A 21,217-nucleotide genomic window follows, 5' to 3' on the forward strand; every position below is an offset into this window, starting at 1 on the left:
CATCAATTGGAGAAACTCTGGATGGCGGTGTTGCAGACAGAGTTGGGGAATAATTCCTGATAGAAGATATAGTGGATGTTAACCACGCTGGAGATCTACGCCTCCTCCTCTTGGGAGAGGGAGTGTGATGTGAACAAACTCTCTCTAGTGATCGTGTGTGGCGGGAGGATGGAGATCTTGACCTTCTCGGGGTTCTTTTTGGAGAGATCCTCGATGATGTCGCTGGAGGAGTTGTGCGACCTCTTGATAGAAAGTAGGTGCGAGAATAATCAGAATTAGGACTTCTATGACCAGCACCCCAGAATGTCCAGTACCTTCCAGCCACCTTGGCGAGAGATTAAAAGGAAATGACTTCTTGGGCGATACTGGACAGCCCTTCGGTGAAATCTGGACGATATTAAGGCCCGGGGACGTTTAACGTTGTGACCTCGCTGTTGACCTCGCCTCCTCTGAAACCTCCTCGGAGACGACTACATGAGTTTTGTCCCTCGACTTTCTGGGCAGCGAGATGCTGGATGAATCTCGTCTCCGTGATCTTCGACGTCGAGCGCCCTCACTGGCGAACAGGAGAGATCGGCGTCGATCGCCTCAAGCGCTTCTGCGGCGTTGATTTTCTCGATGGCGAGCACCTAGACTGCGACGGAGATCTCGACGTCGACAGTCGGTAAGCTCTCGGCAGAGTCTTCGCCCGGCGAACCCCTCGACGCCGACCTCCTAGAAGGTAGCGGAGTGTTCCTCGCCATCGACAGATGTTTCGACGTCGTCGGGTGCTTGTCAGGTCTCTTGGGACCAGCATACTTGAGCCCGAAATATGTATCGACGACGACTTACTTTTGTGCGACGGAGAATGTCGTCGTCTCGATGGCGATCTGTCCCTCGTCGCTGATGGGTGTCTCTGTTGCTTTTTCGCCGGCGATCTTGACGCCAACAGAGAGCAATCGGGGATCTGTCTCTTTATGGACTCAGGAGTGGTAGATCTCCACCATTTTCAATGTTCCCAAAGAGAACAAGGGCCTTGACCACTTCCAAGGCCACTTTTATGATGACTTGTACTTCTCTCCTTCAAGGCATGGAGTCTAATCTCTCTCTGTAACGAAGAGTCTGTTTTGAAAACTGCTGACAATAATTGCAAGTTTCTGGCTTGTGTGAAGATGGCAAACACACGATGCACACTGAGTGCGGGTCAGATTTAGCCATCTTTTTACCACAAGATGGACGTTTGTGGAATAATGCTGGCATTCTGACAGAAAAAAGTATGATAAAATGTCAGAAAAGATGAATATCAACCAGCAGTCAAAAATGTCGAATTATGAGAGAAAAAAACAATTTCTGTCTAAAGATAATCAAAAACTGTCAGGATCCTCACAGAAGGAGCCGTAAAAAAGAACTGACCTAACTGTCACCTGTGGTGCATGACGGGAGCAGAGGGGCTCCTGGAGGTCTTAAAAGCACGGTATCCAAGTTCTTGTAAGTCTTAAAGGCAAGGTGCCAGTTTTTTACTGTACTGTAATGTTTATTCATCTATGCAGCCTATTGGCCACAGGGGTGTGGAATTCCTATAGCCCGACGCCCGGGACATATTTTTTGAGGTCAAGGGCAACAAGTTTTCATTTGTATTTTGTCCTTGGGACAAGTAGGCCCAACTCCCCACAGGAGAAAACCCATTGGCTGCCAGTTTACAGTAACACATTATAGAACAGGGAAAGGCATTGCCTGCAGTTAAGGTAATATTTGTGTCCATGCTGTTCAAACTTGTAATTATGGTTCATTAATGCAAAGCCTTTATTATTAGGGTGAGTGCTTTAAGTAAATGTTCTAAGCTCAGTCTGCACTACTAACACTGGTTCCAATATAGAAACGTGTACACAAGTTTTCAATGTTTAGCAATATGAGGCTATGTATACTGCTCCCAGAATGCTCTCTGATTAGATGCAAATATTTGCAGAAGCTTGAAAGCAAGATTGAGGATTCTTTGCTTTCAAAATAAAATGCTCACAAAAAAATGCAAAAACATTTCGTTAAACTACTATAAATTTTAGGTACCATTTCTTTGCAGTATCATTTAGTAAAATGGGTTAAAGTATGCTAGTATTTCCCAAAAATATTTATAATGGAAAAATCAGTGTATCCAGTTTTAATATTATTATGGGAAACATAAAAATAAACAAGCATTGGTAAAGCCAGTAGGTCTGAAATTGATGGTAAGTCTTTTAGTTTTATGAATGTGTGACTTGTTTTGGCATGGTTTTTGTAAAACCTTAATGGTGTGGGAGCTGCCGGGCCCCCACCATTATAACAAACATTGGCAAAAGCAAAAAATGTTGGTCGCAAAAGCACACATTGCCACAGTGCTCCTGGCACTGAACAAAATGACTGTGTCGATATGCTCCTTGTGAAAGAACCGAATGCTGTCACTCAAAGTGAAACTAGCTGATAGAGAGAGAGACAGAATTTTAATAACCACAAAAGGTCATGGTTAACGCCATACCTAATTAGGGGCCCAATTATTAAATAAAGTTTCAAAAGTGCACCCATGTCCTTGCATTAAGTGCAGATATATGACTTGTGTGAATTCACATGACTTTGCGCAAGTAGGCCAAGAAATAGCACTCCTAAAAAAGATTTGTGAACTGCATTTAAGCATGAGCAAATATCCAGGTGTAGATTTGTTCAAGCGAAAATCTGGGTGTTTGCAAGTTCACTTTCCCTCCAACCACTTTGATTCCCCAACCCTGGAAGAAGTTTTATGTCTGCCATTGTCAGGAGTAAATTTTCAACCTTTGTCAGTATGGGAAAATATTAGAGAAGAGTTGGTGAAAACCCTTAAAATATGCAAGTTAGTAGGTTTGCACAGACTGGGCATTCCAACCCTGGAACTGTTGCCTACTATTACCTTCAGCCCCAGTATGTAGATCTGCAGAAATGTGGCAACATAAGGGAATTACCAGTATTCTAACCCTACTATGGAAGGAGCCCTGGCATAATCGGAGAGGCTATTTTAGAGCTCTTATTTATATTGAAATTGCTGCCATAATCTGTTGCCGCATTACATGGCCAAAAAAGGGACAAGTGGATTTCGTTACAGGACAAGTAGATTTATGAAGCAACCTGCCCCATGGACAAGTAGATATTTTATTAAATTCCACACCCCTGTGGCCAACTGCCTGCTATTACCTATTTTTCTTTTCTGAAAATAAAGGTTATCTTGTATGACACTATTACAGTGTATGTTCTCTTCTACAGAGTTTATGTGCGAGATCATTTTTTGTACAAGAGAAACATATGTAATTTTGGCATGTTGCCCTATTGGAATTATGTTAGGCTGCATATTTATGTGTTTATATACTTGTCTATATGTATGTCGTGGGAGTGCTAGGCACTGGTGGTTCCCCAACATACAGATATATATATATATGTGTATATTTCTATATGCTCCGGGATCCCGTAAATGGGCAGGGATTATTCAGTGCTTATGACTATTGATGAGTATCCTCTGGAACATAACTGATCAGCGTCTTGCAATGGAATTTTATTATGTACAGGGTATGTAGCAATTCATTTGGGAAAATATATACAGTGAAAAATCGGGATGAAATATACCTATGTATTTCTGAAATTTGAACAAAATATAGAGTTTAGAAACTGTAGCTATTTGCACATTTCCGAAATTGTGAGTACCCATACTAGCATGAGAATTATAGGAAAAGGAGAAATGCATTGAAAGTTAATAGATAATAACCGTTGCTTTACAATCCTGTGTTACCCTAAGTCTCCCAATACAAATGGTACCTCACTTGTGTGGGTAGGCCTAGTGCCTACAACAGGAAACGGCTCAAAACGCAATGTGGACACAACACATTTTCACAGTGAAAACTGACCCTTTTTTTTGCAAAGTGCCTAGCTGTAGATTTTGAACCCTAGCTCTGCCGGCACCCAGGAAAACCTAGCAAACCTAGAATTTTTTTAAAACTAGACACCCAGGGGAATCCAGGATGGGGTGACTTGTCTGGCTCTCACCATGTTCTGTTACACAGAATCCCTTGCAAACCTCAAACTTTGTCAAAAAACACATTTTCTTCACATTTCTGTGGTGGAAAGTCCAGGTCTCCCCATAAAAATGGTACCTCACTCGTGCGGATGGGTCAAGAACCTGCATCAGGCAAGAGCCCAAAACGTATTGAGGAGGCATCAAAATTACCCATCACAAAACAACCTGGTTTTGCAAGTGGGGTCACCTGGGTTTTTGGACCCGGGCTCGACGGCCATCTTGGGAAACTACCAAACTCAAACATTTCTGAAAACAAGACACCCGGGAGAGTCCAGCGAGGTATGGCTTGCGTGGATCCCCAACGTTTTCCTACCCAGAATCCCCTGCAAACCTCAACTTTAGCTGAAAAAATATATGTTCCACATATTTTTGTGTGGAATCACCGTGCCGGCACAAATATCCTACCCCACAGCGTTCCCCTCAGTCTCCCGAGTAAAATGATACCTCCCTTGTGTCGGTGTCCAATGCAGAATTGGCTAAAAACTTATTTTTAAACAAATGTAGCGCTGAGAATTCTCAGTGCTATACTATTAATCCCTTTATTTTTGGCTCTTCCCAGTCACAGGCACTTGCCCCACCCACACAAGTGAGGTATCATTTTACTCTGGAGAATGAGGGGAACGTTGTGGGGTAGGACATGTGTGCCGGCACGGTGATTCCATACAAAAATATGTGGAAAATGTGGTTTGTCAGCCCAGCTCATTTCAGTTTCGGTTTCTATGAAATTATGGCAGCGCGTAATGCGCGCTGATCGTCATTTCACAGAAACCAGAGGGGGAGCCTCGGGAGCTGGAGAAGCTCTTCCCCAGCTCCCGAGGCTATTTGGGAGGAAAGGAAATCCCTCTGGTGTCTGCCGGGAGCCATCCTGCACATACGAGCACTGTGGCGAACGACGGCTCCCTGCCGTCGTGCACATGCAGGGGGTTAAGCATTGGTTGTGTATGTGTAGTTTTCTGAGTGGAGCTTAAGGTCTCAAACAAGAAGTTCTCCTCTAAAGCCTCCTTATGTAGCTCCACCCCATGATAATGAGCAGCCCTATTAAGAAGCTCAATGTAGCCTCTATTGTCGTCAGGTGATGATGGCCTGGACGAGTACAAGTCAGGGTCAGTATCTGTGTGTGGATCAGTATCATAATCCTCCAATGGGTCAACATCTTGTGGCTTATCCTCTTCTCCAACCCCAACCCCTTCATCCTGTGGGTTAGGGGATAGTGGTGGTGGTGAATTAGTAGGTGTGATGAGTAATTGAGGATTAGTAGGTGAAGGAGGTGGCACATAAGGTGGTGAAGGGTTTGTAGCCACATTCCTTTTCTTCAGGGGCAAGTGGTGCTCATCCTGTTGGGCCAATTTCCTTTTTCAGACAATTTGGCATGAATGTGTCCAGTATCTGGGTAAATAAACAGTTCTGTTTGTTTCAGATCCGAAGGTGTAAAATCGAACCGAGGCTCTTTTGTCGGAGTCTTTTTGTCTTTACTTGCAGTTTTCGGCTCCGAACACTTTGGTACCGAAGATTTAGGCTTCGACAAAAAAAGGAAAGTGGACCAGGATGTGCATGGATTTCGGCGTTGAGGATTTCAGTTTGGCGCCTGCATGGGGCCGGCTCGAGCCTGAGCTGAAAGGCTTTTCTTTGCGTTTCGGCGCTGGGCCTTCGGACAAGGTGCTCAAAACCTTTTCTCTGTGCCAACCTTGGCCCGCGGGCAGAGGAAGGACCGGAGCCTTTTTTGTCTTCGGTTGTTGGGAAAATGGGGTTTCTGTACTCACAGTACGCTGACCCGGTGCAACTTGCTCCTCTTCTTCCATGTCGGCCTTGGACATGGAGACATGTTCCTCTTCCTCGGCTCCTTGAGGGTCTGCTCGGTTGGAATCTTCACCGAAGATGTCGGGTATGGAGCCGCCTTGGAGTTGCATCTCGTGACGTCGAGCCCGACGGTCACGAAGCGTCTTCTTTGATCGAAACGATACGCACACATTGCAGTCTTTCTCATCGTGTTCCGGGAACAAACAGATTGCACACTTCGTGCAGGTCAGTGCGCGGAAACTTGACGCAACACCCCGAACAGAGCTTGAATGGAGTCTGTTCCATCGACTGCTAGCGAACCCGGCGCGGGTAGGCCCAATGGCTCTCCACGAGTTTTCCTTTCGAAGATCTCTAAGTAGAAACGATACGCGGAGAATGGGAATGCGATATAGAGAAACAATACCGTTGAGGGTAGTGGATTGCACGTTGAAGGGAACCAGAGAGCCGGTGCCGAACCGGAGCACAACAATTCACATCCGAACCCACTGGAGAAAAAAAACAACCTAACAATGGAGTCGATGCCCATGCACACTATCACCAAAAGGAGGAGTCACCTACCTTGTGACTGAAAAAGGCTTCTTTGAACAAAAACAAACTGCAAACATCCGGACCCAACATCAGATGGCAGGCTATGCACAGCATGTGATCTACAGCTCACATGCTTCGAACATTAATTTTCATGTAAAACCCTCCCCCACCAGGGTTACCCCTTGGTGGCATGCTTCATCGTCGGGTCCATCCCTTTCTGCTGAGGAACCGGGTGTGCTGCGACCAACGGACTAGGCGGGCTCACTTCAGGCGAATATACAATGATAAAGAAGATGGCGTTAAAAAATCATACCGACTAGAGGTCAGAATAAATAGGATATACCTACTTTTGAATGCCATCTTCTTTATCATTGTATATTCACTTGAAATGCGGCAGAGTAGTGCGTAGGTCATAGCAAGTCCTCTCCGCAGTAGAATAGGATGGATGAAGCATGCCACTAAGGGCTAACCCTGGTGAGTGAGGGTCTTACAAAAAAAATAACTTTTCCTATAGTCGAGGGTTAGTCTCTCTTTTATCAAGGCGGGGCTCCTATTTTGTTGTCATAAATTTGTTCTGGAGGATGAACCCAGTATATGCTCTCACTCCCACCTTGTTTTGATATAAATAAACTATGCAGGCTCAGACTTTGCAGTCAAGGAGGGAAACAATTAAAAGAATTTTAGGTTCTTTCACCAGAACAGAAAAATGGAGCGCACAGTCATAGCCTATATGTTAATATTCCTAATGTGACCTTATTGATGCCTTAATGATTGGTTTAATTACCTTTCTAGCTCACCCTTCCATGCCAACTTTTCATATGGGAGGATTTGTGCCCAGTTTCCAGCTGCAGCACCAAGCGGTCAGCACATGTTTGAAAACAACTGTACAAGACATTCTAAAATAAAAACATTTTTACCTAGGATGCTCTACTGCAGCCTTGTTTCTATTTGCAGGATAATCCATAACCACAGCTTCACCATCATTTTCCAGTGGCTTACTACGAGTTGTTGAATATTTTTCTTCATGACACAGTTGTGATTGACTAGAACGTACGGGGGTTTCAGTACTGTGCCTTTTATCATTAGTGAACTCAGAGGCTGTTGAAAGACTTTCCTTTTCTCCATCTGTGTCCTACAATGAAAATAAACAGTGAATGCGCCATTGAAATTTAATTCATGTACCAATCATCTCTAGCATCCAATATGTGGCTAGAGAAAAATGCTCCAGTCCCATTAGTCTGGAGGAAAGGAATAGGACCTGGGAATACACCATATAGCTTATAATCTTGGCCATCTAGTTTATTTTCTTTATCAAGCCAAAACCAACTGTGACAGAGTTGCTGGCCTTTTGCCATTAAAGACAGGCTTCTATAAACAGGTTCCCTGGGAACCAGGATTAGAGTATAATTTGCATTCACCTATTCCCTGCGAGGATTTGGAAATCAAACCAAAGTAAGCAGTTGGCTGCCCGGACAGTCTCATACTTATATTGCATGATTACCGCCCTTAAGTCACCATTACACAATCTACCCGAGTCCCATGTCTGAGCTACAATAACAAGTCTTTCATGATAGTAAGATTGGTAACAGGTCCAGATAATTTATATATATTAAAAAGGCAGTAAATGTTTTTACAGTTAACATATAAATCCCAAGTCACCCATGAAGAAAAATAATTTTCATGAAACTAGATTCTTTTTGCTACCGAAGGCTGTCCCCCACCTTTCTGATGAAACTACCGTACCTCTTTTCTTGGTCCAGTTATATTTTCTTCAGTAGTCACGATCACTTCCTTCCCAATTGCCTTACCAAGGTTTGGCTTTGGTTTTTGGAATCTCCCTCGTGTCAAAGGCACAGGTTTGATGGCCAGCGATTTTCTTTCTTCCATGATGATGACATTCTGAGCTGAACTGTTTGGGGATATATGAGCATTCTAAATCATTGTAAGCACTCTGTACACAGTACTGTACATAGCAGCATAAACAGTACAACTAATGAACAGTAATGACAAACATGTTAACTGCATCTTCCCTAATTAGTAGAGTACATGGTACTGTCCAGGAATGGCTGGAAAAAAAAACTTTGGAATTGATGAAGAGAGGGAATTGTCTGAATGGACAATGAAAATAAGTTCCCAGTCTCTAGCGTTGACGTCAGAAGACTAGAAACGAGAAGTAACATCTGGTCGTGGACGGGATGTGAGGAGGGTTAAAGCTTTAGAACAGAGGTAGCCACATGGGATATGGAAAAGGACCATAAATGGAAGTTAGGAAGAATAAGTCAGGGAATGTATTTAAATACAATGTATGACAAGCAACATTTAAACAAAGAGACGGATCAGATAAGACAAGGAGTAATATGGGCAAAATTAAGCAATTTTAAGACAAGGCCACCACTTATTGGTTGACTAAGAAAAATAAGTTCAATAGAACACATTTCTCATGTATCATTGTGGAAGTCTTGCCCTAAATTAATTTTTCGTCTGAGTTTACAACACGATTGTCCTAAACTCCCTTAACCTCACTTTTTCGTGGAGTGTGACAGAAAATAATTAATGATATCAGGAGCATCATGCACAATGTTGGTCACAAATGTATCCATCTCAAGCTCTTTTACTTGATTATTGCTTATTTTGTTGTACCAGCTAGAGAAGAATTTTACCTAGCTGGCCTACCCAATTGATTTTTAAACTTACTCAAATGGCTATGCATAATATGCACCCATAATTGCCTGACAATGATAAAGGGCAATTAAGAACGGTAACTTTAAATGTGTATGTTTACTCATGTGTATATTTACTGCTATACCTAGGTGTAAGCCTCTACTTTTTTGTGGAGATTTAATAATTACATGTCGCAACCGCTCAAATTAAGGGGTGGAGCCTCCAACAACAAGATTTACGAGAGTAAAGTTAGTACAAATAACTTTGCATATGTAGATGAAGCTCTCCACCACTGTGGCAGCGACTTCGTTAAAATTGATTATTCTTTAAAATAAAAAAAATAAAAATAAAAATTACAGATATAAATTAATCTAAATAATTAGTTTTAACCTAAAAATAATTTTCAAAAGTTACAGCACATTAATTCATCAACCTGTTTGTATTTAATATTTACTATATTGTGCTAAAATTTGAGTTTAATTTAAATTATTTTTATATTTTTTGTAAAAATGCAGGCCTGGGCGTAGTTCGCGGAGTTTTGCTACGCGGAACTGCACGAAGTTACAAAAAAACTATGCGAAGTTCCACGCGTGGCTGAGTGCAGTGCAAACTGCAGTTTGTGCTGGTATTTCTGCCGCTCGGGTAGAATTCTACCCAAGCGGCAGCTCGCGCTCACATACTTACTGTTTGCGAGCGCAAACTTACCGTTCGCGATCGCGAGCGGGGGAAAAAACACCGCTGCACATCGCAAGCGGAGTTTTCTGCACTCCGCGAAAGTGCAGAAAACTTTGCAAACTCCGCGAACGGAGCAAAGTTCACTGCTCAGGCCTATACAAATGTACTAGTTTCATTTGTTTTTTTTCACATAATTCATTTTTTAAAAGAACATAATTAAAACTTATATTTAATTTTTTTTAACATTTATACAACTTACATGTTGAAATAGTTTAATTATTTTACCATTAGTTCCTAAGGGATAATATTTTATTTCCCTGCCCCACATGAGTGTCCATGTGAGGTGCTTGGTGGTTCACTTACTCCAAGGCTGGGCTGAAGTACAGTTCTGTTTTGACACGTTTAGGACTGTAGTAACGCAGATGCATAGTCCGTGAAATGCACGGCTCTTTTGCAGGTGTGTGTTTATATTACCTTGTCACATACTAAACACTTCCCATTTAGCAGTTATTCTCCATTTTCCAGTCACTGCCCCTTGTCCAGCTCACATTCACTATCAAAATGTATACATACATTTATGGAGATCCCCATCACCTTGTGGGACATCTCTGCACAGAAAACACAGGTGAGGTGGAGGTCTCTGCCTGTGGGTTTGGGAATAGCATTTTGTAGTATGTGAGTAGCACTACTGTAGTACTAACATTCACACAAACATTCCTATTCTTATCAGCAAAGCAAGGCTTTCAAGGAAAGAACTTGGAACCTTAAAATGACCAATACAAAGTCAGGAGTGTTTATATAATAGAATAGTAGAATATCTCTTCTTTTGATTCTATTGAGGGAAATTGCACATCTCCCCGACTAATTCCGAGTTACTTCATCTTACTGTTTTAGGTTCCTGCTTTAGGTCTTGCAACACTTGGAGTTTTGCACCACAATCTTTGCTCAAGTCACAATGCCATCTCTGTAGGTTACTGGTGGAGAGCTGGGAAATGCATCTGGTCATTACTGTAGTACTAAATAACAAGGGAACCCAATAGTCATCCGAGACCTTGAATAATCATAGTATATCCAGATAATGGTCCCTACACATAAAATATCAGCAATCTTATATAAAAGTTATTTATTTGTACTGTGGCATTTTATCAGGCATATCTGGGAGAAACATTATTGTTGACAAGATGACACTATGAGTAGGAGCATAATCAACAATTTCACATAGTGACTCTCGTGAGGAGTTTCACAGACTTTTGAATCCCGCCTTTTGTACATTATTTTAAATTAATTTAGTAAAGCACAGAATTGAAAGGCAACACAGTTCACTTTAGGCATGATTCGATTGTCTTTTTTGTTATTAGTCAACTATTGTTAGAGCTCATTCCACAAATTGAATTTGTCATCAGGTGGTAAAATAAAGCACATTACTCTTGCACTGATAGTCCTTAGGTCTGCTTCTTCCACAGTCATGCAATACCCGTGCTTCAGGAATACCCATCATAACAAGCCCATTTGCGCCCATTCGACCCTGGACCGTGCCCAACGCCAGGAACCCTGGCTCTACCGCCATTCACAGATGGCGAGCTTCGAGCCCTGGAGCTGTGACTATTCAACAACAAATGCTGCCACAATTCTCCTCGCTCCACGGCTGGACCTTCTTCCTGCCAGCACTGTCTCTTCACCAGCAACACTGGAGCACCCTAACGCACAACGACTGCCACCACGCTGACGGCATAGACCACAACTGCCTCGGAACAACCCAACTGCCTCCTGCTCAACACTTGAACACTCTGCAAGCACGCCACTGAAATCTGGGACACTATGACCTACCTCATCCCCGTTGTCATCTTTCTCACTGAGACCTGGCTCTCTATATCGCCTTAGCAATACCAGATGGCTACTAGATAGCACACCGGGACCACATCACTCCTCAGCAGTACCAGATGGCTACTAGATCGCACACCGGGACCACATCAACAAACATGGAGGCGGAATCGCAATTATCCATAAAGAAGACATCAGCTGCACCAACACCACAGATGGCACAACGCCGATTATGGAACACCTCAATTTCGAACTCCAGACTGACAGCAAAGCCACCATCAGAGGCACTCTTGCCAAGAGACCTACAGGACCACACCAAGCTTCTGCAACACCATTCCTGACTTCATCGCCCCTCTTGCCAGAGACTCCGAAAACTACCTCCTCGAAAGCATGAACATTAGTCTCAATAAACTAGTCACCAACTCCACAGAAAAGGCACGACACATGCTAGTCCCCATCGTCACAGCCAGCGACAGAACCAAGGACAGCCATTCACCGAGCTCACCTACAGTACTTTTCGCTCAGTCACTCGTGCTCACTTTGTCTCAGAGAGATATACAGAATAAACCATGGGGGATGTTTTTATAAGTATTTATTGAACCAGTGTTGTTCTAGCGTAAACTACGTGTGCTGCAACAACCATATGACAGAAACAGATGTATACTGGTATAATCACCAACAGAGTAAATAGATGGTAGAATTCTACCATAATGCTAAAACAAAGGATACATGCTGGCATATAAATATATGACAGTAATAATGCGTACTCCTATGATGCAAACCCTAACCAGATGTACCCAAGTTTACCTAGCATGTATGTAGGTTTATATCCAAGAATCCCATTAGGATAGAGCCAGCCCCATTACCTGATGTTGGAAAGCAAAGGACCCCGTCTTGGTCTCGATATACACCCCACATGGGATGTCAGACCACTGCGTGCTGGAGTGTCTGCGTACAGGAACCTCAGAGTCTCGTGTCAGCATGGAAGTCTTTCTCCTCTGTCTGCCTCACCAAAGATATGGTGGTTATTTACAGAAAAAGGTACCCTCAGGGGTTCTAACTTGCTGTGTCATGTCTACCACGGAAGACTATGGTGATGAACCTGATACACAGTTATTATGCAGAAGATGGTAATCCTGCTGTGATTCTGAGAATCCTCATGCATAATAGAGGAGGCAAGGTTTTGGGGAAAACCACACGACACCTGCAGTACCTAAATAGGTAAAAGATAGGCACCAAAAAACGTTATGTGGTACAATGGCAGGGTAAATGTAGGTAAAAGGTTAGGAGACTACCCAAGCCGGTCGTTGCGATTCATAACACCCACTCTTCATCCGACTGGACGATATACTACAAAAATAAAAAGGGAATGTCCATATAATCAATCAGAAAAACGTTGTTAAATGTTCACAATAAAAATCATTTGTTGCTTGCCTTCGCAGACAACGGTCCCTGTAACACCTCACAGATCAGGTCAATCGAGCAAATGTGATCATCTTCAGTTCCCACAGTCGATGCTGAGGAAGCATGTGAAACATCCAAAGCCTGTGGGCCTGCAGTAGAGCTGGTATCCAATCCAACAAGAGCTGAAGCATCCCATGGTGGCTTTAAGAATGCCAACATCAACATGGGAATACGCTGGGAACACTGCACTATGTGGGCCGTTAATGGGTCCAGCAATACATCCACGTCCGGATGAGCAACCGATGGAAGTGTTAAACAGAGGTCCAACACGCATTCTTGTCTGCAGAACAAGCAGCGGAGAACAGGCAAAACACAGCCGATCCAGACTGGTTGGAATAATAGGAACCAAGACTCGCTTAGCTCCCGAAGTCTAGGTGTGCCCAGATGGAGTACCATGCGGTCAAGGCAACATCACTCCAAGAGCGTTTTTTCATTTCTTTGGTGACAGGGACGTCGATTTCGTAACAGAACATTTTAAATCAGAATACCCACTACCAGTAGCAGGATTAGCGGAAGCCCTCCAAAGAAGCTTCCCAACACGGAGTGTATAAAAGCTGGAATCACTCCGAAGACTGTCTGAAAGGTGCTTAACAGTCCAGAACCTATGATCTCAAATAGGTGTACTGTACCCTTCGTATCAGACATGCTAAAGATACATTGTACTATTTCTCCTTAATGGAAAGGGCAATTTCTTCGTACCAGATGAACAAGTTACTTACCTTCGGTAACGGTATATCTGTAAGAAACATTAGTTAGTTAGATTCCTTACCTTAGAATATCCCCAGGTGTCAGGCTGGATCCTTAATGATTTTTCATCGCTGGGCGTCGCCTGCGGCTCCGCGTCCGTCGTGATCGCCGGGATGACCTCGTCGGAGTACTTAGACGCCGCCCTCACGCGCTGACGTCAGTTCTTGTACATAACTTTCCGCGCCACGAACGCAGAGCCATGCAAGAGACTGACATTGGTGCCATGAATCTAGGGCCCTGAAAGGGATGACCTTAACCCTAGATATCAGTTCGCAGAACGGGGAGGATGGGTGGGGCGGTAAGGAATCTAACTAAATAATGTTTCTTACAGATATATCGTTACCAAAGGTAAGTAACTTGTTCATTTAAAAGAAACACATTAGTTAGATCCTTACCTTAGAATAGACACCCCAGCAATACCAACCCCGGTGGTGGGTCTGCGAACCAAGATCAGACCAGGAAGTCCTGGAGAACGGAACGGCCAAAGAAGCCATCTCTCCAGACTTGGCTGTCCAAGCAATAATGCTTGGCAAACATGTGCAGTGAGGCCCACGTTGCTGCCTGACAAATGTCTTGCAAAGGGAATCCCCGTCCAAGGGCAGTAGCAGCCGCTGTGGCCCAAGTGGAATGGGCCCTCAGCCCCACAGGAGGTTCCTTCTTAGCCAAGGAATAACAGGCCTTAATGCACAAAACGAACCACCGAGAGATGGTTCGCTTGTGCACCGCCCGCCCCTTCTTAGCGCTCACGTAGTCAAGAAAGAGTTGGTCGTCCACCCGGAACGGTTTCGTGCGGTTCAGATAGAAGGAGAGAGCTTGTTTTGGGTCCAGACGGTGGAGCCTCTCTTCTTCTTTCGAGGAATGAGGAGGCGGAAAGAAGGTGGGCAGTGTAACAGACAGGCCGATGTGAAAGGCAGTTACCACCTTAGGGAGGAAGGAAAGACGAGTCCTGAGAACAACCTTGTCCGGATGGACAGAAAGGAAAGGAGGCTTTGAAGATAGAGCCTGGAGCTCACTCACCCGTCTAGCAGAGGTGATGGCAACCAGGAAAGCAGTCTTAAGAGTCAAAAGACGAAGAGGACAATTATGAAGTGGCTCAAAGGGAGCGCACATCAGATAGGTTAATACCAGGTTCAAATCCCACTGAGGCATAACGAAAGGGACAGGAGGAAACATATGAGTAATGCCTTTAAAGAATCGAGCAACAACAGGGGATTTGAAAAGAGAAGGTTGATCAGGAAGCCGTAAGAAAGCAGAAATAGCCAAAAGGTATCCCTTGAGGGTGCCCAGAGCAGAGCCCTGCTGGGCCAGGGAAAGAAGAAAGAGGAGAACCTCAGAAAGAGGGGCGTAAAGGGAATCCACAGCCTTTGTTGTGCACCATGCCACAAATTTGTTCCACCTGCAGGTGTATACAGTTTTAGTGGAGGGACGCCTGGCTGCCAGAATGACATCACAGACTTCAGGAGACAAGTCAAATGGCATCAACTGTCGCCGCTCAATCCCCACACATGGAGGTGGAGGCTGGACAGGTTCGGGTGGAGGCCTGTTCCCTGTTGCTGCGAAAGAAGGTCCTCCTGAAGAGGCAGTCGAATCGGGGATCGATCGATAGACTGAGTAGCTCAGGATACCAGCATCTTCGTGCCCAATCCGGAGCCACAAGGATGACTTGGACCCGGTCGCTCCTGATCTTCTTCAGCACTCTGGGCAGAAGTGGTAAATGCGGAAAGACGTACAACAGACCACAACTCCACCCGCGACGAAAAGCATCTCCGAGCGAGTGCCGCCTTGGAAATTCCAACGCGCAGAACTGATGACATTGCGCGTTCTCTTCGGTGGCGAATAGATCTAACCAAGGCTCTCCCCACTGCCGAAAGAGGCCTTGCGCCACGTCCGAGTTCAGACGCCATTCGTGATCCATCATGCACCGGCGTTCAGAGAGCCTGCCAGGTGTTGAACCACCAGGGTGATGTCCTGATGTTCCAGCCATGTCCAGAGGCGCAGAGCCTCCTGACAAAGGGTCCAAGACCCCACCCCACCCTGTTTGTTGCAATACCACATGGCGGTGGTGTTGTCCGTGAACACCTGCACCACAGTTCCCCAAACAGAGGGAAGGAATGCCTTCAGTGCAAGCCGGTTCGCCCGCAGCTCCAATAGGTTGATATGGAGCCGGGACTCCGCTGGAGACCAGAGGCCTCTGATCTCCGCCTCTCCCATGTGGCCCCCCCATTCCAGGAGGGACGCATCCGTCACCACTACGTGCTCCGGTTGGGATAGGAAGAGGGATCTGCCACTGACCCAATCGCGGTCCGTGAGCCACCACTGCAACTGTCTTGCAGTGCCCTCTGAGATCAAGACGTGATCGGACTGGTTGCCCCGATGCTGGGCCCACTGGAACTTCAGGTCCCACTGCAGAGCTCACATTCGCCACCTGGCGTGATGTACCAGCAGGATGCAGGAGGCCATCAGACCCACTAGCCGCAGTACCAACCTGACCGAAACCCGGGATAAAGGCTGAAAGGTCGGAATCAGAGCCTGAATATCCCGAACCCGCTGTTCCGGTGGATAGACCCGGAGCGGCACCGAGTCAGGAACCGCTCCGATGAAAAGGAGCTTCTAGGAGGGACTCAGATGCGACTTCGGTACGTTGATAGAGAACCCCAGCAAATGCAGGAGGTCGGCCGTAATCTGGAGGTTGGAGACGACTGCCTGGGGCGAGCCCGCCTTCAACAACCAGTCGTCGAGCTAGGGCAAGACTGGAACCCCTAATCTGCGCAAATGAGCTGCGACCACCGCCATCACTTTCGTGAACACCTGAGGGGCACTGGTGAGGCCGAAGGGGAGCACGGTAAACTGAAAGTGCTCGTGGCCTACCGTGAACCGCAGGTAAAGCTGGTGGGCCGGCAGGACGGGAATGTGGAAATAAGCGTCCTGCAAGTCCAACGCTTCCATCCAGTCTCCAGGGTCTAGGGCAGCCAGAATCTGTGCTAAGGTGAGCATCTTGAACTTCTCCTTCCGGAGGAAGGCGTTGACGCTCCTGAGGCCCAAGATAGGGCGTAGGCCCCCTTTGCCCTTCTTGGGAACCAGAAAGTGGGAATAACAACCCCGACCTACTTCTGGGCCAGGAACACACTCAATGGCCCCCTTGGCCAACAGGGCTGTAACTTCCTCCTGCAGAAGTTGCAAATGATCCCCCGACAAGCGGTGGTACTGCAGTGGCATGGCTGGAGGGGTCGCCTCGAAGGGGAGGGAGTAGCCCCTTCGGACGATTTACAGCACCCACCTGTCCAATGTGATGGTACGCCAGTGGAGCAGGTGATGGCGAACTCTGCCTCCCACAGGCATGGAATGGGCCTGAAAGCTCAGACTAGGAGGGCTTTGAGGCGGATGCTGCTGGGGCAGTTGAGGGCTGACCGGCTCTCTGTCCCCCTGCTCCGCCTCGGCGGAATCCACGTCCGCGTTGAGGCTGGTTCTGCAGTCTGTGGCTAGACGGACGTGTGGGGGCGCCCCTTCCTTGGCCACGAAAGGGGCGAAAAGCGGAAGTTTGCAGGCGCGAGTCCGAGAGGCCCTAGGACTTGGCCGTAGCCCTGGAGTCCTTAAAGCGCTCCAGCGCACTATCCGCTTTGTCCCCAAAGAGGTGACGGCCATCGAAGGACCAGGTGCCCATCAGAACATCCGTCAGTGCTTCATTGAACTGCAGCAGAGGCTCCGAGGAGCTTACTGGCGGTTGAAGCACTTCAGAGAGGTGGTTAGTCCTCACGGGAGCTCCAGCTGGAGGGCTTTGGCAGCCCTGCACAGCACCACAGACTAGGTAGCACCCTCCTCCGTAGCCATGGAGGGAGGAGAGATGAAGCCAGTGTCAGGGGAGGTGTCAAGACCACTGCATCCCCCAGCTCTTCTGTCCAGTCCTGAGATAACTGGCACTGCCGTGCCAGAGGGTCCTCAGACCCCTCCCAGTCATCCCCGTCACCTGACTCCTGGTAGACAGGTGGAAAGGTCGGAGCCGGGCGGTAGATGAATCTGTCGTCCGACGCCGGGCCCAGAACGGGAATAAACATGGGGACGACGTCATCTGAAGACGGGGGCGGCTCCGAAGGGGTCGGCACCGGCGGAGGGGTTGTAAGGTCGACCGGGATCCAGGCTTGGATCCCACAGGGGCCTGCGGCGCCGGGGCCGGAGCCGCCGGCTCGCTAGGCCTCCCAGTCGGGCCTGCGGGACCCGAAGGCACGCCCGCAGGCCTCGACGGCGGAGCCAGACTCCTCATGGCCACGAGGAAGTCTCGGATCTCCGCCTGAGTCGCATCAGACCCAGGGACCGGAGGGTATGGGGCCGGTCGCAACTCCTGCAGCTCCGACGGAGCCGCGCGGGTGGTGCCACCCGAACCCTCAGCCGAGTCGCGCAACCGGCGAGGGGAGTCAGAAGAGCATTGTCGCCTCTTCGATGACTTCTTACTGTGCCTCGACTTACCGGAATACGAGGAGTTCGACCCCGATGAGCGGTGATGGCTGCGGCTCGGCGACCGGTCCCTCAAACTCCTCCTCGACTGGGACCTTGAGAGGCGCGGAGCAGACTGCTGTATCTTGAGCATCTTGCACGACCGCTCCCGCCTAGCCTTCGAGGTCAAGGCCCGCCAGTCTAGGCACGACTCAGCATCATGGTCGGCCCCAAGGCAGTAGAGACACCGGAGGTGATAGGCGTCGCACGGCTTGAATCCAGGCATCCCTACCGGCATCAGGAGTCGAGATCGACTCGAAATGGGAACCAAAAAAAAAAAGTTCAAAAAGTTTAGTCAAAAAGTGACTACAAGGGTATGCTCTTCCCGGATCTGCGCTTACTGGCGCGGAAAAAAGAAGAACGGACGTCAGCGCGCGCGGGTGGCGTCTAAGTACTCCGACAACGTCATCCCGGCGATCACGATGCTGACGACGGACGCGGAGCCGCAGAAGACACCTAGCGACGCGCAAGGGTATTGCTGACGAAAAATCTTTCCAGATCCAGCCTGACGCCTGGGGACATTCTAAGGCAAGGAATCTAACTAACGTGTTTCTTTCAGATACAGATCTCAGTTGAGGACCTTGCAACCTGAAGATCAAAAGTCTCTAGCGCTGAAGTTAAGGGCACATACTTCTGTAAAACCATGTTTTTCAGTCGGCTCAGAGAATCAAACCGTATAAAGGAAACATTCAATGAAGGCCATAACTGCGCCTCCCTGACTGTGTGGGTCGGTGGAAACAATACTTGCATACAAGTAACCCTGGAACTTACTGTTAAAAGATATGCGATGCCTGGAAGCATCCCACAACAACCTTGATCATTCAGCATTAAGTAACTCCCATTCGAGAGCAGCCTGAACACTGGATTAACCACGGCAGCTTATGGATCCCTTCAAATGATAGGTTAAGTTTGTAACTAAACCATTACAGGTCCCGTGAAATATAATATCCTGGCAAATCAGATATCCACTTAATCAAGTCTCGCAGTCTGTACTGCTGAGAAACACTTCAGTGTCCCCATTCCTGCATCTAAATCTATATGGTAATTTACAAGATTCATGGATGAAGTCCTTACTCATCACTTCATATCGGCCTACCTGGTATTTTTCTAGGCAATATTGGAATTGGAAAGTTGTTACTGGCAATGTTATATGGCCATGAATTAACCAGTCTGTGGACGGTGACTCAGTCACGGTAAAAGGTAATTGGTCTGATTTTTCAATGTGCAGCATTGTATATTTTGCATCTCTTTGTGCCACTGTTGTCTGCCCTTCTGTTAGATTATAAGCAGAAAACTAAAACGTACTGTTAATATATCGCCAGGGCACGTGACCTGAGCGCAATGATGTTAGCGTCCAGCGTAGTAACAGAATTGCTCGCAACTGTGAATGCCCATGTTGTAGTATGGACAGATCCTGTTCCATTATATCTACAGCAGAAGACACAATGTTGCCCAGTGAATAAATCCCGGATGTTAGTGTGGTCATTCTATTGTCAACCACTGCCAAAGCCTTTTCTAAGTTAACCCTATCATTTTCACGCAACCTCTCCGCAGCTTCCTATTGAAAGATTTTCCAAACTTCGTTGTAAATGGCATTTAAGAAGCATTTTCGACGTGGGTTCCAGGCACCTGGCAAAAAATCCCTAAGATCCATGTCATCTGAGAGTAAAGACAAGTGTTGTTTCACCTGGGACAGTGGTGAGGTTCTGAGCCAATCTAGGCATAACTTCCCAACACTGTAGGATGTCACCACCCCCGGGTGTTCTCGTTGTACATACGTCTGGTCTATGGATACTAAACCCCTCGGAGGTACCCTTGAATCTTGACTGACACCTATTTGTGTCGAAAGGTCTGATGAATTGTAGGAAACTTCATGTATGATGATCTAATGTACCCTCACTCTGTTCTGTACAATTCTGCCATTCCTCGAAGAGTGAAGGTGAGGGAATACGAGGTGTGGTCAAGTTCTTAATCTTGGCTAACCCAAGACAGGAAGTCTATTGCAAAGTGTTGTTCAGGAAAATAATCTGCTGTGGTATGAGGCATGCTCTAAATGATGCCTCAGTTCCCTGAACCTGCCATTCCTTAGTCCCCCAGATTGATTTTATGTCAATAGTGTTTTTCCATAAGCCGAAATCCTGTTCAAAAACTGGGAAATAAAGGATGCAGAGTATATCTGTTTTGTGTTAATAAGCATATTTTTCTTCACAGATCAACGTGCAAGATTATAATAATACGAGAATGTATCTGATGTGTTAAGCCCAGAAAAATAAGCAAACATTTGTGCAAACGTTTGTGAACTACCTTTCGGTGGTATTGGGCAATGCTACCATTGGTGGTACGTGAAAACACATTACGTGTGGGACTTGCTCTATGCAGAAAATGATGACCATAATGTTGGTAACAATACATGGTGTCAAAATCAGATGCATCATCATATATTTCTTTTTTTGAGAATGCAGCAGATTGTTCTAAATCAGAAAGCATATTATTTACAGTTTCAAAATCCCAATCATCAGAGAATGTACTGTAGGAGATATCATCAAAGAAATTTAAAAACATAAGGTATTTTCAAAAGTTCAGTGGGACCAAAAACAACATATGAAACCTTAACCCAAACTATTCCTTAAGGAACAGGAACTGCTGTAATGTTCACAAAGAACAGGCCTCTCTGTTCCCAACTGCCACCCAGTCCTAATACCATTGCTGTTAAGGATTGCTACAAGTCCTGGTTTTTCCTTTCCACAATCAAATTTCCCTCAGGATGACACGGAGAGGAGTACCGCAATGCTACACCCAAACTTCCCATGGCTTCCTTGTAAGCCAGAGAGCTAAACGCGAGGTCACGGTCAGAACGTAAGGTGCCAATTGCGTATGTCCCTATGAAGATTCGTTAATCCTTTAGACCATCCGGGCATCAGCCAGACGCTGATGCCAAACCCACAGGAATCTAGAGCATGAATCCACTACCACCAAGATGTACTTGTA

At 46.3% G+C, this 21,217-nt stretch overlaps 1 protein-coding gene across 4 annotated transcripts in view; it reads right to left on the reverse strand.

The window, feature by feature from the left end:
• Window positions 1–21,217, reverse strand: part of BDP1 (BDP1 general transcription factor IIIB subunit) — a 1,439,438-nt gene that overhangs the window by 1,004,752 nt on the left and 413,469 nt on the right. For all 4 annotated transcript variants that reach the window (XM_085632357.1, XM_085632359.1, XM_085632358.1 and 1 more), the window contains exons 16-17: window positions 8,117–8,282; window positions 7,291–7,505 (exon numbers count right to left, since the gene is read on the reverse strand). In XM_085632357.1, the coding sequence (XP_085488483.1) occupies window positions 7,291–7,505; window positions 8,117–8,282 (381 nt within the window). The remainder of the gene's footprint in view (window positions 1–7,290; window positions 7,506–8,116; window positions 8,283–21,217) is intronic.

Source organism: Triturus cristatus, chromosome 2_1 (assembly GCF_964204655.1).
Source record: "Triturus cristatus chromosome 2_1, aTriCri1.1, whole genome shotgun sequence".
In the NCBI taxonomy this organism is placed as follows: Eukaryota; Metazoa; Chordata; class Amphibia; order Caudata; family Salamandridae; genus Triturus; species Triturus cristatus.